General features: G+C 47.0%; 1 protein-coding gene across 3 annotated transcripts in view; it reads left to right on the forward strand.

Moving 5' to 3' along the window:
• The window catches only part of Mccc2 (methylcrotonyl-CoA carboxylase subunit 2), a 73354-nt gene that overhangs the window by 4586 nt on the left and 50977 nt on the right, over window positions 1-17791 (forward strand). For 2 of the 3 annotated variants that reach the window (XM_052743440.1, XM_052743442.1), the window contains 2 exons: window positions 11236-11302; window positions 16150-16234. In XM_052743440.1, the coding sequence (XP_052599400.1) occupies window positions 11236-11302; window positions 16150-16234 (152 nt within the window). Of the gene's footprint in view, window positions 1-8398; window positions 8455-11235; window positions 11303-16149; window positions 16235-17791 lie in introns of those variants that run through there. The other variant, XM_052743441.1, reaches the window with a different exon arrangement.

Below are 17791 nucleotides of genomic sequence, written 5' to 3' on the forward strand. Positions count from 1 at the left end.
TCTGTGGAAGCCAGAAGAGGGCATTAGATCCCCTGGAACTGGAGTTACAGATGTGAGCATGTCAGTGCTTCTCAACCTTCCTAAAGCTGTGACCCATTAATACAGTTCCTCATGTTGTGGTGACCCCCAACCATAAAATAATTTTTGTTGCTTCTTCATAACTAATTTTGATATTGTTATGGATCGTAATGTAAATGTCTGATATGCAGGATATCTGATGTGCAACCCTGTGAGGGTGCCGTTCAATCCCCAAAGGGGTCGAGACCCACAGGTTGAGAACTATTGCTCTGTGTGGTTTCTGAGAACTGAACCAGTGTCCTCTACAAGAGCAGCAAGTGCTCTTGATATCTCTCTAGCTCCCTACTTTTTTTTTTTTTTTTAATGTAGAGTTTCACAGTATGGCCAAGGTTGGCCTCAAACTTTCATTTCTCCTGCTGAAGAACTTTCATTCTCCTCCTGAGTACTAAGATTATAGACAGGTGCCATCACACCCATATAGAATCCTATATTTTAAATTTTTTAAATTTTGCTCTGTAACTGACCCAGAATGCCGAGGCTCACGAAATCCTCCTGCCTTGGTTAGCCTCCTGAGGAGGAGGTGCAGGGATAGGCCGCCATGCCTGGCCTAACAATGCATTTTCAATTGCTACAGATTTGACTCATCTGCATACAGCAAATCTAATGCTTTCTTTCTTCTTTTTAAAAATGTGTTTTATTTTTCAGTGTGTGTGTGTGTGTGTGTGTGTGTGTGTGTGTGTGTGTGCGCGCGTGTGCGCACACACGCGCATGCATGTGCATGCTCCCAAAGAGTCAGAAGAGCATGCTTCCTGGCTGTAGAATTCTCTGACATTTATTAACCCCTCCCTCTTCTCCTTCCGTCTCTTCTCATGTCCCCCGACTCCGTCTCAGATTCACAACTTTTTGAACTGTTGTTTTACACACACACACACACACACAGCTTCATGCGTCCACTTGGTGTTGCTTGTATTGTTGGGTTCGTCTCTAGACTGATGCTCCCTCTCTCAGGAGCTATTCCTTGCCTGTAGCTCCTCATCTAGGGGTAGACCCCTGTGAGATGTCCCCCGTCCATGTTGACATGTCGGCTGGTGCTGTCTTTATGTAAATCTTGTTTGGGGGACCATGTTGTTGAGATGGTGTGGGCGCCGCCTCTGTGTCCTGTAGGGAAGACAGTATCTTTGCAGCAGACTCTTACAGTCTTTCTGCCCATCCTGCCAGACTACCCCTTTGTCGCTCTTTTCTCTATAATTATTCTCATATTGTCCATATGTTCCTAATTCTCGTTAAATCTGTCTTCCTGTTTTTCTTTGGCTCTTGAGGCATTTTACAATAGTTTTAAAGTGTCTGTCTGATAACTAATGGTTGTATTTCCTCAGGGGCACTTTCTACCACATTAATTTCCTGTGTGGGCTATTTTCTGGTTCCTTTGGGCGTTTTGCTGGTGGTTTTACTAACAACTGAACATTTGAAAGGGTTGTCATCTCTTCCATCTTTTCAGACTACTCCCTAAGTCTTTGGTCATGTTTTGTGATTTGGAATGGCCCCTCGGGTCTTTTCTCAGCATGTATTTGACCTGGGCTTGTATGTGGCTGTTCAGCTCCCCTGGGCACACACTGCCTTCCTTAAATGTCTTCATTTCCCCAAGAGTTGTCCCAGCTAGTTGGGGTCTTGGTCTCCTCCTCCTTCCTTTCCCCTCCCCTCCCCTCCCTTCCCCTCCCCTCCTCCTCTTCAGACCCACAGTTTCAGGTGTGCCAAGCAGGGACTCTACCTTTGATGTACAGTCGGGTCCTCCCTGTTGCTTTCTTGAGAAGAGCTCCTTGTTTCTTTATATCTGGTTTTGAGTTAGGCAAAGCAAAGGCCAGCCATTCATGCGGCTTCTAGCCAGACATGACATTATAAACAAAGTCTAGGTTTTTAAAAAAATAAATACTTAATATATATTACATATATGTATATACGTACATATTATATATAACTTTTTTTTTTTTTTTTGGTTTTTCGAGACAGGGTTTCTCTGTGTAGCTTTGCGCCTTTCTTGGATCTCGCTCTGTAGACCAGGCTGGCCTCGAACTCACAGAGATCCGCCTGGCTCTGCCTCCCGAGTGCTGGGATTAAAGGCGTGCGCCACCACCGCCTGGCATATAACATTTTTATTTTATGTGTATGAGTGATATGTCTGTACCATATGTGTGCCTGGTGCCAGAGGAGGCCAGCAGGGGGCGCTGAATCCCCTGAGACTGGAGTTACAGACCCTTGTGATCCACCACGTGGGTGCTGGGAATTGAACTCAGGTCTTCCAGAAGAGGCAGCCAGTGCTCTTAACTGTTGAACCGTCTCTCCAGCGCGGAAGGTCTGATTTTCCTCCAGGTTGGGAGCAGGAACTGAGAACTGAGGGCGCTCCCTCCTTCAGCCCCACACTGTGCTGTGTTTGAGGCAGGGATACCGTGAACAGAGGCTCCGCAAGGCATTCTCCTGTTGGAGTGGCCTTTTCTTGATTCAGTGTTTTTCAGACCTGCCACCCCCCTTCCTCAGCCCTGGCTGCAGGGCAGGCATCGTGCCTGTCATGTCCCATGCCATGGTTTTAAAGCTAGTTTTCTTTCTGGTTTCTTCCTCCCTCCTTTGGTGTATGCGTGTATGTCAGCGGCAAAATGAGAGCCCGGGGCTCCTAGTCCACTGCCTTGCTGACATCAGGTTCAAACTGCTGATTTATTTATCTAAAATTATTATTTGTAGGGTGTGTGTGTGTGTGTGTGTGTGTGTGTAGTGTGTGTATGGTGTGTGTGTGTGTGTGTGTGTGTGTGTGTGATGCGTGCTTGTGCAGGTCAGAGGACGACAGCTTTGTGGAGTTAGTTCTTGCCATCCTCCTTTAGCTGGTCCCGGGGATAGAACTCAGGACACCCAGCTTGCGCAGCAAGCACCTTTGCCTGTTGGGCCCTATCACCCACCCCGAACTGCTGTATTTGATGGGGAGTTAAACAGGTAGAAGTTAGAATGATCCCGAGAACTACTTCCTTCTCTATGGTTTATTTGTTGAGCCCTCGTCTAGTGTGTGCGCCCGTAATTAGAGCAGGGAAGTCGCTGCGGTGTGGGGGCCTCGTGTGTCATGTGTGCTTAGACTGACATAGCACATTTCCGTGGGGAACCCTGGAAGGAAGTCTGTTAAAGTGTTAACAGTCACCCTGGCGGTGGTGGAAAGAGGCAATGTGAGAACGGTGTCCGGGATATATTATGCTCTCGGGAAACGTTAGCTCTGCTTCTGCAGGTGTAGATGGGTGTGAGCATGTTCCTAATTTTAACCAGTGCATAGAATTGGATATATTATGCTCACTGTGCATCACTGCCAATGCTACAACCTTATCTGTGATCCCTGAGAACTTCCGGCATTTTCAGGGTCTCAGTACCAATAAGACCTGGCTGAAAAGCACTAGCCTTCGCCCTCACTTCTGTGGGACATGCATCCTAGCGGTTCGGAGGAAAGCACACATTGGCCTCACTTAAGAGGGCTACCAACTCACCAAGAATGAGATGGCATGTGTGAGCCTTGCCTGGCAGCCACCAGTGTGAGACTCCAGACTGGTGCACGGACGAAGGATGGGATGTGTGCCTGAGTTCTGACCAGTGGTCTGACAACAAACTCTGAATGCCTGAAGCAGCTGAAGAAGGGCAGGCTCGTAGAGAGCTGAGCTGCTCAGAGGCCTTCATGTTTGAGGACAGCACACAAAGACCACTGGCTGCTGGTTTGACTGTGTACATCCAAGAAGAAATAAGCCTTCGGGTCTTCCCAGCCCGTAGTTTGGATACCTCAGCAAACCCTAGCTGTGGCCACTCTTTGTCTCCTCAAGGTCCTCTCACCGTGTATTCAGCCCGTGACATGTTTTAGGTGATCCCAGATCGCAAGGCCAAATGAACTAGTATTTGCTTGGGCTCCTGGAGCTGTGGGTTGGTTGTGGCAGTTCTGTGGGAAGCGACAACAGGTATGCTCAGTTGTTTCTTATTCCAGGAACCAGGCTGAAGAGGCCTTGGCTCCAGGGGGATGTTGTATGTCCTGCCCATATGGAGGGTGAGGACATGGGAAAGTCTGGAACATTCAGTCCTGTTAAAGCCTCTGCTTGGAAATGGCACAGTGGTGACTTTGCCTACATGCCCTGGATGGATTCAGGGACCGTAGGATGTGATGTTAGTTACCATGACAAACGACACAGGGGAGAAAGTTTTTTTGGCTCACAGTTTAGGAGAAAGTCCTGGTGGCATGATCTTGGGGCAGCTGGTCACATGACGTCTGCTGCCAGGAAGCAGAAAAGGTGATGAATGCTGCAGTCCTCTCTCTCCCCTTTATCCAGTCCAGGAACTACCCAGGAAATGGTGCAGGCCACATTTAGAGTGCCCTTCCACCCTCAATGAGCCTAATCCAGAAACTCCCTCACAGGCCTGCTTGGGCTCCTTTTCTGGGTAATTCTAGATACTATCAGTATAAACCACCACAGATAGGGAGGCCCAGCTTGCTCACCGTGGAACCTGGAGGAAGGATTTAGGATGACTGCTCAAACACTGCTAGTCTGAGTCCCACAGTGAAGAAAGGTACAGGCAGCAGTCTCACACACACACACACATACACAAACATGCAAGCATACACATGCACAACACTCACACACTCGTCAGAGTGCCCATGCACTCCAGATGCATATGCAGGCCAGAGGTCAGCTGCAGATATCCTTCCTCAAAATTCCTCAGTCACTGACTTGTCCCTTCCCAATGACCCCTTACTGCCCTGCAGCTTGCTAGTTAGGCTAGGCTAGCTGGCCAGTGAGCCCCAGGAATCCACCCGTTCCCGCCTCCCCTGCACTGGGATCACAAGTGCACACCATCACTCCTGGATTTTTTACGTGGGCTTTGGGAAGTTGAACCCAGGCTCTCATGCTTACAAGACGAATACTGTACTCAGGGAGGTATCTCCCAAGCTTCGGTTTGACTTCTTAAGGAGCCTTGGTGGGAGTCAGACCTCAGAACTTCGGTTTCTATTTCACTGGTTAAAATTAGGAACATGCTCACACCCATCTACAAAAGGAAGCGAGGCTTTGTTACCTTTTCCTGAGGCATGTTGTCACCTGGGATACAGGTGGGATTCAAACACTGAGAAGATGGAGAGAATGGATGTGGACCAGTGGCTGGCAGGGTCTGTCTGCCCTGGTAGTAAATATGGAAATAGTGGTGGACACTGCTTAAGATGTGTTAATGGGGAGGCAGAGCCAGGCGGATCTCTGTGAGTTCGAGGCCAGCCTGGGCTACCAAGCGAGTCCCAGGAAAGGCGCAAAGCTACACAGAGAAACCCTGTCTCGAAAAACGAAAAAAAAAAAAAAAAAAAAAAAAAAAAAAAAAAAAAGATGTGTTAATGGGCCAAGAGATTGGACAGAGTTCTTAAAAGAAGAAAGACATATGGCCACTAAATACTTAAAATGCTCAACATCCTTAGCTATCAGGGAAATGAAAATCAAAAATCCTTTGAGACTCTTATTTGCCAGAATGGTTGTTGTCAAGAAAAGCAATGGCAACAAGTTATGATGAGGTTGTGGGGGAAGGGGACCCTTAGTTATTGATAGTGGGATGTGGAAATCAGTGTGGAGGCTTCTTAAAAAAATGAAAATGGAGCTTGCTTATGACCTAGCTTTACTGCTCCTGGTCATGTACCTGAAGGACTCCATACCCTACCACAGAGATTTACTCATACACGTTCATGTTGCTGCTCTAATCACAAGTAAGGAAGTGGAATCGGCCTGGGTGTCCCCCAGCTGATGAGTGGAGAGTATGAATGGTGCATATTCAAATATAAATGAAAAGAAAATGAAATTATGAAACTTGCAGGAAATGGGATGGAACTGGGAACTACTACTGTATTGAGTGAAAAAGCTCAGGGTCAGAAAAGAAAAGGCTTGTTCTTATTTATTCAGATCCGAGTTCCTATTTTGATATATGTGCATTAGTGGGGGAGTGAGTGTGTGTAGAGCCCAGGAAACTAAAAAGAGACCCATGGGGGGGGGGAGGCAGGAGGGGGGGTAGTAGAGCACATATGATAGGAGAGGAGGGCAGGGGAGGTGGGAGAGAGGGTCAGCCCAAGTGGTGCATGGAAAAGCCATAAGGAGGAGAGATTTTTCCTCAGTGGTGTAGCCTGGTAAGGTCCCCATGCTCAGTCAACAAACCCTTCACCTGTGCGACTGTAAGAACTCTGCTGAGGCCCATCAAGTTACAGACAAGCACTAACCCCCAAACTGTGGAAGGACAAGAGGGCTAGTCGGGGAGAGGAGTGGGAGAGAGGCTGGTGGGGTGGGTGAGCTGGGAGTGGGAATGTGATCAGAGTACATTATGTGTGTGCGTGAAACTATAATGAGACCCGTCATTGTGTATAATTAGTGTCTGGGGGTCAGCAAGGTGGCTCAGTGAGTAAAAGCACTTGCTTTATAAGCCTGTGACCTGCATTTGAGCCCCAGCACCCACGTGAAGACAGAAGGACAGAACTGACTCTAACTCTCTATGTGCCATGCCATGCTCTGCCCCTCATAGTAAGAAATGAAAAAAAAAAATATTTGCTAGCCAAAACACATGTTAAAAAAAATCTTAGGCTGTGCATGGTGGTATGTGCTTCTAATCCCATCACTCGGAAAAGTGGAGGCAGGAGGATCAGGCGTTCACAGTCATTGTTGACTTGCATTGACTATATGGTGAAGTCCAGGACAGCCTGGAGTTTGTAAGATCCTGCCTCAGAACAGCAGCAAGAGGCTGGAGAGATGGCTCAGCGATTAAGAGCACTTGCTGTAGAGGACCCAGGTTCAGTTCCCAGCACCCACAGGGTGGTTCACAGCCAGCCGTAAGTAACTCCGGTTCTGGGAGAGCTCACACCCTCCTCTGATCTCCGAGGGCACCGGGCTTATGTATGGTGCACGTACATACAAGCATCTCATCACACAAGAGAAAGAAACACATAAATCTAAAAGAAATCAAAGCAACCGTAAAACAATAAACACTGTCTCATCTCCTGTGACCTCCACTTATAAGCAGCAACTCTGAGGCAAACACACCCGTAAGAGGGAGATACTAGAAGGCTGCCAAGGGTAAGAGAGGGTGGACAGAGGTTGCATAATATTCCCATGCCCTGGCCTCGGTCCCTGATCTCTGCCCCGTTTTCCTCACCCAGAGCACCCCTGTTTTTCCTGCTTCCACGTCTCCCACGTCTACCAAGCACTTCAGAAGACCTTGGCAAAGGATGGGCTTCCCCTTTTTAAGAAATTTAGCTTTATTTTCTTCTGCAGGCAAGTTTTCATGATGTAGCCCAGGCTGGCCCTGAATTCCTTATCTTGCCACAGCATCCCCAGCACCGTGTGTCACTGTGCCTGGCCCTTTTTCCGTGTTTCTTAATGAGAGGCTGGCTAAGCTAAGGTCAAGATCCAGAGCAGTGGTTCTCAACCGTCACAACGCTGCGACCCTTTAATACATGCAGTTCCTCATGTTGTGGTGGCCCTCCCCCCCAAACCATAAAATTATTTCCATTGCTACTTTGTAACTGTAGTTTTTGCTACTGTTATGAACCATAATATAAATATCTGTGTTTTCCGATGGTCTTAGGTGACTTCTGTGAAACAGTCATTTGACCCCCCCCAAAAGGGGTCATGACCCAGAGGTTGAGAACCTCTGATCTAAAGGCCATCTCGCTTTTGTTTAGGTTGACTCTGCTCTGGATTGGGCTGCACGTCGGTGCAGAGATTGTACCTCAGGTCTGGGGAACTGTGACAGGGGGCCCAGGTTTCCCTGCGTGTGTGTGAGCTGGTCTCATCAGCTCCGCACTTTAGTGTCTGTGGTTTGCAAAAATCATTAAGAGATTAGACTCCATGACAGATATGGAGACTGCCTTTGGCTGCACTGCCCCGAGCCCCCGTCTGCCACTGTCCGGTTTGTGCACGTGAGGCTTGTCCTATGCCAGGGCTCTCTCAGATGACGGACCGATTCGGAGAGTTCCAGGCACAGGAGCTTCTGAAAGGCAGCTTTGTGTGCCTTCAAGCATTCCAGGTGACACTGCTCTAGTGCCACCTCTTGGCGACTGGTGGAACTGACATGCTCTGGGGATTCAATTTCTTGCATCAGCTCCCATCTTGCTTCTGTGGGAATAAAGGCGGTTGGTCTCCTGGGTTTAGTAATAGCAGAACTTCTGTTTGGATTTCCCAACCTCATGCTACTACCAGTAAGTACTAGGCAGAGAAGAAGAGCCCTGTGGGAAAGAGGGGTTTGTCACATACTACCTTCCCAGTAGCCTCCATGAGTCAAGCCTCAGAACTGTGATTACTGTGTTTCTCCCATTTGAGTTGCAGGTTAGGATCACCCAAAGAACTTCAAAGCTCTGAACACTCAGGCTAGACCTGCAACCCCCAACAGACTATGGGAGCAGGCCAGGTATCAGTTTCTTTCCCTCCCTCCTTCCCTCCCTCCCTCCCTCCCTCCATCCATCCATCCACCCTTCCATTTTCTAGTTTTCCAATAAGCCCATGGTAGGAGTCCATGAGGAGAGAATGTTCTGTACAACTTCTTGAGCTAAGTTCCCAGCAGACCCTTAGGGTGCAGGACATGGGCTTGGAAGGGAGGTAGTGTGCAGGGCTGTTGGGTAGAGAAGGCCCTAGGCTTGCACCCTGCCTGCTGTAAAGCTGGGAAGCCAGCCAGAATTCTAGCACTATAAATAACTAAGCAGAGATGGAAATCACATCATGGGGAGCAAAATGTCTTAGCAGGACAACATAACTAGCTGCGTAAATATTGTCCTAAAGTACTATGCTGAGTGAACAGAATTTGAAAATGCAGGAGGGTGAAAAGTGTCCCTATTGTGGGATATTATTTTAACTAGGCAAAGATGTGTTACATTTGTTTATGCTGCAGTTTAATTATGAAAAGATGTATTGCTGTTTCATCTTACCTGCCTAAGGCCCCTGATTGGTCCAATAAAAAGCTGACTGGCCAATAGCTAGGCAGGAGAGGGATAGGCGGGGCTGGTGGGCAGAGAGAGTAAGTAGGAGGTGGAATCTAGGCTCGGGAGAGAAGAGAGGGGAAGAGAAGAATGGAGAGAATGAGAGAGAAAGAAAGGGGCGGTGCCAGGGCCGGAAGCCAGGCAGCCGCAGGCCAGACCCAGAAGAATCAGGAAAGTAAGACATACAGAATGAAAGAAAGGTAAACAGCCCTGAGGCAAAACATAGATAAAGAGAAACAGATTAAAACAAGAGGGAGGATAAGGCCGAGCATTCATAATAATGTTTCCCTGTCATGATTTGGGAGCTGGTTGGTGGCCCAAAAGGAAGCTTGTTATATGTCTCCCTGATCTTTTTCTGCTTAAGATTAATGCTTTCATCTGAGCCACTCAGAAGATATCTAAGCTTATGCAGGCATATAGTTTCGTTCTTATCGTTACCTTTATTATTTTTTTTCAATTTAACTTTTTATTTTATTTTTTTATTTTTATTTTTTAAAGATTTATTTATTATCTATACACAGTGTTCTGCTTGCATGTACCTGAACACCAGAAGAGGGCACCAGATCTCATTAAAGATGGTTGTGAGCCACCATGTGGTTGCTGGGAATTGAACTCAGGACCTCTGGAAGAGCAGCCAGTGCTCTTAACCTCTGAGCCATCTCTCCAGCCCCAACTTTTTATTTTTTTTGAGACAGGATCTCATATAGCTCAGGCTGGCTTCAACCTGACTGTGTAGTTGAGTGTGACCTTAAACTCTGGATTCTCCTGCTTCTACTGTTCAAATTGTTTTTAAAATGTAAGACAGGATGCATCTCTCCCCTGTGCTTCATCTACCTCTTCCTGGTTTCTCCTTCCTCCCGCCCCCACCCTCCTCCACCCCACCCCTGCCACTGAACTTTGTTTTTAAGTATCCTTATCAACAATGTAATGTTTTTGTATGGGTTAAAATCTTAGGATAGCCGGGCGTTGGTGGCGCACGCCTTTAATCCCAGCACTCGGGAGGCAGAGCCAGGCGGATCTCTGTGAGTTCGAGGCCAGCCTGGGCTACCAAGTGAGTTCCAGGAAAGGCACAAAGCTACACAAAGAAACCCTGTCTCAAAAAACCAAAAAAAAAAAAGAAAAAAAAAATCTTAGGATAGTGACTGATGATGGTAGGGGCAGATAGGTGCTCAATAAAACAGATGGCTTCTGACCCTTAAAAAGGATGTTATCAAAGCAGGATGTGGCGATGCACACTGTAATTTTTGCACTTGGGTGGCAGAGGCTGGAAAGTCTGAAGTTCAATGTCATTCTCAGCTATGTAATGAGTTTAGGCCAGCCTGGGCTATGTGAGACCCTGTCCAAAACAACAGCAACAACAACAAAAGCAGTTCCTTAAATGGGAAAACAACCCCTCCCCAGAGGCGGGGAAACAGCTGGGCAGTGGTGGCTCATGCCTTTAATCCCTGCACTCTGGAGGCAGGAGCAGGTGGATCGCTGAGTTCCAGGCCAGCCAGGGCTACATACAGAAACACTGTTTCAAAAAACCGGCCGGGGGCCGGGGGCGGGGGAGCAGCAAGTGAATACCAATTAAATTCAGTAGATGTTTAAAGAAGAAAAGAGAGCAGGAGTGGCCAGAACAGCACTGAAATGAGGTAACCACGGTTAGGACTGAAAACAAGGCTCAGACTTGGAGAGGTGGGTCAGAGGGGCCAGGGGTCTAAAAAAGGGCTGTACAAGAGGGCAAAATTCGTCTGGATGGCCACGTAGGTGGGGTGGTGGCCCTGTGGGGAGGTCACACAAAGGTGGCATAGGTTGGTACTTTCCTTTCCTGTTTTTGCAGTATGGGGTTGCGCCCAGGACTTCACATGTACCGCCCAGTTCTCCACCTCTGGCCACACTCTCAGCCCTTGTTATTGTTATGTATGTGTGTGTGTGTGTGTGTGTGTGTGTGTGTGTGTGTGTGTGTGTGTGTGTCTGACTGAATACATTTATGTGCCCTGTGCTTGTAGGAGCCTACTGAGGTCAGAAGAGGGTGTCGGATCTCCTGGAGTTACGGGTGGTTTTGAGCTGCCCTGTGGGTGCTGGGAACCGAACCTGAGTCCTCTGCAAGAGCGAGCACAGGTGCTCTAAACAGCTGAGCCGTCTCTCCAGCTCCCGTGGTGTGTGTTTCTTGACTCTTGCTCTGGTTAAAGGATAATGACTTTATAATCCCTCCCTCTGTGCTTCTGTTTCAGGAGAACTATGAGCAGATGAAAGCTCTCGTGAGTCAACTCCGTGAACGAGCCCAGTACGTAAGACTAGGTAAGCACCGTTGCTATCAATTCCCAGCACCCTAGCTGCTTCCCGAGTCCCATGGCCGCGCATGCGCTGTCAGCATTCAGGCAAAATGCTTGGTCACTCCTGGGCCATGTTATCTATGCACATGTGTAGCATGCCTACGTAAGCCCCTATGCGCATGCGCAAGGTGATCCTTCAAAGGCAGACTCCACCCGTCCCCTCCCCGCTTCCGCACATTTCTCTTTGGCGGGCCTGCTGAACTTGCCCCATCTTTCCTATTCTCTCTCCCTAATAAAACTCCTAAAGTGGGTTTTGTTGTATCTCGTGGTCCGTTCTTACGCCTGGTAAATAACAACCTTGTCTGTCTGTCTGCCTTACAGCCTGGTGCGTACCCCAGGCTGATCTTGAACTCATGATTTTCTCGCCTGAGTCTCCCAAACACTAAGGTTACAGTCATGTGTTACCATTCCCAGCTACAAATTAAGATCCATAGTCTATTACAGGCGCCTACTGTAGAAGGAGCAATGTGGATTTTCTAGTCCTCATTAAAAACTCTTCTCCCCAGGTCCTCTCAGGCTGTGCTCCGAGAATACTGTTGCATTCTTAGGTGTTACTATGTCTGGAAGACAGCTTTCATCGTTTGGAGTAATTAGGAAAGGGAAAGTATAGAAAGTATCCTATGCATTTGTTTTCTTTAAGGAGTTTATTCAGGGTGACTGACTAGTGGCAGGTGAAAAGAGAGGAGGCCCCCTCAAGGTACTGCGTTAGCGAAGAAGAACGAACCGCAGTGTTGGTCCTGGAGAAAGTTTCGAGAGGTGTGCCAGATGTTAGTTTTATTGCTAAGCACTTTGGTTAAATCGTTTACTTTTGAAACTAGACGTCTTGTAGACTGGACTTGGACAATGACCTTGAACTCCTGATCCTCCTGCTTCCAAGTGCTGAGGTCACAGCGTGGACCATCATGCCCAGTTTATGTGTGGCTAGGGATAGAACCAGTGCTCCACTAAAACAACAACAACAACAACAACAACAACAAAAAAAAAAACGGGGTTGGAGATTAGCTCAGTGGAAGAGTGCAAGGCCCTGGGTTCGGTCCTCAGCTCTGGGGGCTGGGGGGTGGGGTGGGAACAAAAAACAAAACTTTCATTTTCTGGTTTGTATCTACGTTTTATACTTAGGAGTGAGTCTGTGAATGATAAGTACGTTAAATACATATTTCCATCTTTTAAATGAATAGATTATACAGAATTAGCAAAAGGGAACAGACAGTAGAAGCAGATGAAATAGAGGTGTTTAGAGTGCACTGGTCTCTGTCTTTTTACGATAGCACTATAGCCAAAGTGAGTGAAATCCTTCCCACGAAGATGGCTGTGATTCACACTCTTGAAGCACTATGGGAATGAGCAAGCCGCAACCCTCTGTGGCCGAGGACAGCCACAAGTGTGGCCCATCACTAAATCGTAAACTTACTTAAAACACGAGGGGGTTTTTGGTAACTCAGTTTATATATTCTCAAGGAACTTTGTAGATGATAGTGTCATGTCCCAATGCCAAAAGGTTGGACCGCACTTTACAAGGAATTGTCTCTAGAGAAGCTGGGTTTGTGGCACAGTGGTGGTGTGCATGCTTTAGCATAATGCTCTGAGTTCGATTCTCAGCCTATCCACCTCTCTACCCTAAAAAAGAGTAAACAAAGACATAGATGAATACACTGTCTCTAGAAAAAGAACCTACACATTTGCCAAAGTAAAAGCCTGTTTTGTTGGAAGAGGTAACTCAATCATCACTTGGGTTTGATCAGTTCAGAGTTTCCTGGGCCATTAGGACAGATGGCTTCGTATCCAGAGGGATCCAAAGTCTGGCAGTATGGATCTGCTGAGGGTGGTGTGCTCTGGTGAGCTGCAGGGAGAGGCTGATCTCCAGCAGGAGAGGACTGAGCAGGTTGGCAGGGGAGGGGGGATGGGCTGGGAGAGAGGATGACTTCGGCCTTCCTGGTTTTGCCTAGAATTGTTCTGCCAGGAGAATAAGTGGACATTATATCAGCGTGTATGAGTTTATGTTAAATTACTAAGCCATATTAAAACATACTTACAGAAAATTTGGAAAATGAAGAAGTATCAAGGAAAAAAAATCACCCATAAATAATCCCGCTCAACATACATTTTTAGCACACCTTTGGATGACTCCACAATCACTTTAGTAGCACCATGTGTCTGTGCTTTTGTGCTGTGCGGGCGTTTTGTGCACGTTGGTCTGGACATTTCTCCGTAGTTTGGCTGTGAGCGCTGTAGATTGACTTAGCAGGTGACTGTTGATGGTTAAGGAATGAGACTTGCCCCCCCCCTTTTTTTGTTTTTCATTTTTTGTTCTCATGGTAGAATTGAGACTTCTGACTTTTAAATTAATGCAGTTTCTATAGAGTTTTCAAATGGAGGAGGGGCAGGTGTTTGGGGTTTTTCTTAGGTACCCCTTGAAGTTTTTTCATTAGCAAGAACATGACACTTGCAAGACTGGGTATCGGGTGACTCTTGGGCTCTTTCCCATTTTCTTGCCTCTGTCCACATCCTGAAAGGTTCCTTCTCTGGCTTTACTGTCTTTGATGCCCCCCCCCCCCCCCCAGCCACCATACACACACACACACACACACACACACACACCAGCCCAGCCCAGACGATTACAGTGACTTGGTCATTTCTGTAGGCAGAGAATGGATTACCCCCGTGGTGCTTTCATAATAGCCAGATCCAAGTATTTTGATGAACCCACAGTAATCGAAGGGCTGCAAGCGTTTTGATAAATGTAGAAGTGCTTTGTTTTTATCCTGGGGAATATCTTATGGAGTGTTTTTTATCCTGGGGAATATCTTTATGGAGGTAAACATCTACAGATGGCTTTGCTAGTTGAGACAGGGGGCTTTTGTTTTTCGTTTTTTAAAAGACATTTAAAAATGGAAGACAAACTCCACTCATGGTGATCAGCAGCAAGTGTCCCATGGTTGAAGGGTGTACGCAGAAGCAGGCGGTGGCCCCTGACTGGCACCTGGCAGACAGCCTTTGAAAGGTGCTGGAATCCTGCTGTGAAATGTTTCCACGTTTCAGGGGTGCTAACATGTGAACATGTGTGAATCTTAGAATCAATGTGATTTAATGACTTGCACACGATGAGAGTTTAAAAGAAAGGCCTTAAGGGAAATAAGATTTTCCATCACAAAGTCTGTGGGAATGAAGTTTGTTTGTTAATTTATATTAAAATGAAATCTTACTCTATAGCCAGGGTAGTCTGGAACAATCCTTACTGGGATCACAGGTCTGAACTGACTTATCAAGCTAGTATAAAATTTGAAGAACAAGCCGGGCGGTGGTGGCGCACGCCTTTAATCCCAGCACTCGGGAGGCAGAGCCAGGCGGATCTCTGTGAGTTCGAGGCCAGCCTGGACTACCAAGTGAGTTCCAGGAAAGGCGCAAAGCTACACAGAGAGACCCTGTCTCAAAAAAAAAAAAAAAAAAAAAAATTTGAAGAACAAGTTTTGGAGCCAGGGGTGGACAGACACTCAGTCACAGATGTCTTGGCTTGCAGGTTGGGTGGTGAGGCCTGGGTGCTCCTTTGGCTTCAAGAAACCTGACTGGAACAGCTGCCCTGCTCTTGGGTTAGTGTAATTTTTGTCAAGAGTTGGGCAATGTTGGGAACCACAGAAGACCATCTCTGAGTCAAGATATTACCAAGTGGACCTGGTAATCACTGTGGCGGGGTTTCAGCTTTCTCACGTGCAGACCTGATGGCACCATTTGGCAAGTCTGCACATGCCAAGCATGGAGGGGATGTCCAAAGCCAGACTTTTACCTGGTTCAAACTCAGAATAGGGATGTTCACATGTACAGTGTGGTGCATGTACATGTGGTAGTGTTTAGTACATGTGGGGCAATGAGATGATATTGTAGTGTCTGAGTTCTAAGGAAAATAGCATGCCATCCCTTTGGACAGTTACTAGTGAATTTAGAACATGTATGATATATCCTCTAGGATCAGGGATAGATTAGTGTGTCTGTGTATGCACATGTACATCTGGTGTATGAATGTGTGTATATGTACGAGCGCTTACATACACACGCACACACACCTTGGGGGGGGATGGTACACACGCATATTTGTGTGTAGAGGCTAGAGGTTAGCATCGTCTCTTTCTCTGTCACTGTCCATCGTAGTTTTTGAGACAGAGTCTTCCACTGAACCTGGAGTTCATCAGTTCAGATAGGCTGCCTTGCCAGTGAGCGCCAGGATGTATCAGCCCATTGGTGTGGGGTTAGAGGTCATGCTATTGTGCCTGGCTTTACACAGATGCTGGAGACCCAAACTCAGGTCCTCATGCCTGCATGGCAGGAACTTATTGACTGAACCGTCTCCCCAGACCCGTGTGTGTGTGTGTGTGTGTGTGTGTGTGTGTGTGTGTGTGTGTGTGTTTTATGCATATGCCATTAAAAAACTCAGTTTATTTACTGCAGAAAACTGACATCTGGTACATTGAATGATGTAAAAAAAAAAAAAAAAGAATTAGCCCTTTCTCACAGAACCTTTTGTATTTTTCCTCTTTTTATTTATTTATTTACTTGGTTTTTCCAGACAGGGTTTCTCTGTGTACCCCTGGCTGTCCTGGAATTCTCTGTAGAGCAGGCTGGCCTTGAACTCACAAAGATCCACCTACCTCTGCCTCCCAAGTGCTGGGATTAAAGGAGTGTGTCACCACCACCTGGCCCACTGAACCTTTTCTAAAGCGCCTTGTTTGGAGCGGAGCATTGTATGTGTTCCTAGCATTAGGTGAGATGGAGGCCTAGCTCATGTCTATCTGCTCTAATGTAATTATGATTTTATTGCAGGAGGCAGCGAGAAAGCCCGGGCCCGGCACACATCAAGAGGAAAACTGCTACCCAGAGACAGAATCGACAATCTCATAGACCCAGGGTTGGTATTATCACCTGCAACCTCAGCGTGTCCTACTGGACAGTCTCATCAACAGATTTTTTTTTTTTTTAATTTTATACACATTGGTGTTTTGCTGCATGTATGTTTGGGTGAGGGTGTTGGGTCCCCTGGAAGTAGAGTTACAGACAACTGTAAGCCACCATTTGGGTGCTGGGAATTGAACTCAGGTCCTCTGGTAGAGCAGTCAGTGCTCTTAACCACTGAGCCATCTCTCCAGCCCCCAAAAATGGCTTTAAATTGGATTCTTATAGGCTTCAAAGAGCATCACACATTTATGGAGAGATTGGGACAAATGAAACAGGAAATGACGTGACAGACATCTCTGTCCTGCTGGAGTTCCCCTAAGGTCAAAGGGAGATAGGAAATAGCAGTCAACATCTTGAATTGTATAGCATACTAGAATGAGACAAGTGCTGTGGGAAAAAGAAACATCGGTGCAGAAACCCTGCAGTGAGAGTGGTGGGTGTGTTTGAGCCGTGTCCAGGAAGCCCATGGAGCTGAAGCAAATGGTGTGGAGGGGAGAATAGTAGGGGGTGGGCTCTGATTCGGAGGACCTGTCGGCTATAGGTTCTGACTCTCAGAAAAAGGGAACTACAGTAGGCATGAAACAGGATTTGTTGAGTTTCTAAGTCACATGTTGGGCGATGACATTTCCGGTACTAGGTCCTTAAGGTTATATTGCCTGGTGACATTGCACTTTCTTAGATTGTATTAATATAGGCTTGTTTGTTGTTTGTTTGTTTGTTTCTGTGAGTGACAGAGTCACCCCACAGCTTCTACTCTCTGGATCATATCATGACGTGTGACTGTTGTTAAAGATGCTGCTCTGCTGGGTGCTGTGCTGGGTGTGGACTCTGAGCAGCAGGCATGGGGAGTTCTGTGTGTATTACAGACAGTACAGAGTTGACTGGTCGATTTCCTGAAGGATGGGTCACAGGGTTCAAGGGAAAAGTTGCTTGTGTGCATGAGGTATTTTTTTCTTTCCTGTTTGGTTTTTGTGTTTTAAGATAGAGTCGCATGTAGCTGACTTCAAAATCACTGTATGGCTGAGGACCTTGAACTCGCCCCCCTCCCCTGGAAGTATTGCAGATTAAACCTAGGGCTTCACCCAAACTAAGCAAGAACGCTGTCACTGAGATACAGCCCCAGCCCAACCTTGAACTTCTGATCCTCCCTCTTCGATCTCCCTAGGGATGGATTATGTACAGGTGTGCACCACCACATTTGGTTAGTGTGGTGCTGGGCATTGAACCCAGGGCTTTGTGCATGCAAGGTAAGAACTGTCCCGGCTGGGCTGTATCTCTTGGTCACCAAAATTTTTTTTTAATGACATCGTATTTGTATGAGAGCATGCATGGGTGAGCCCAGGCGCCTGTGTGTCCTGGCACATATGTAGAAGTCAGAGGACAGCTCTCAGGAGTCACTTCTCTACTATATGACCCAGGGACCAAACTCAGGTTGTCAGGCCTCTATGTAAGTGCTTCTACTTGATGAAGCTTCCTTCTGACAGCCACTAGCATATATTCTTTTAGCCCC

This window comes from Peromyscus californicus, unplaced genomic scaffold (genome assembly GCF_007827085.1).
Source record: "Peromyscus californicus insignis strain IS unplaced genomic scaffold, ASM782708v3 Scaffold_18__1_contigs__length_77618521, whole genome shotgun sequence".
In the NCBI taxonomy this organism is placed as follows: domain Eukaryota; kingdom Metazoa; phylum Chordata; class Mammalia; order Rodentia; family Cricetidae; genus Peromyscus; species Peromyscus californicus.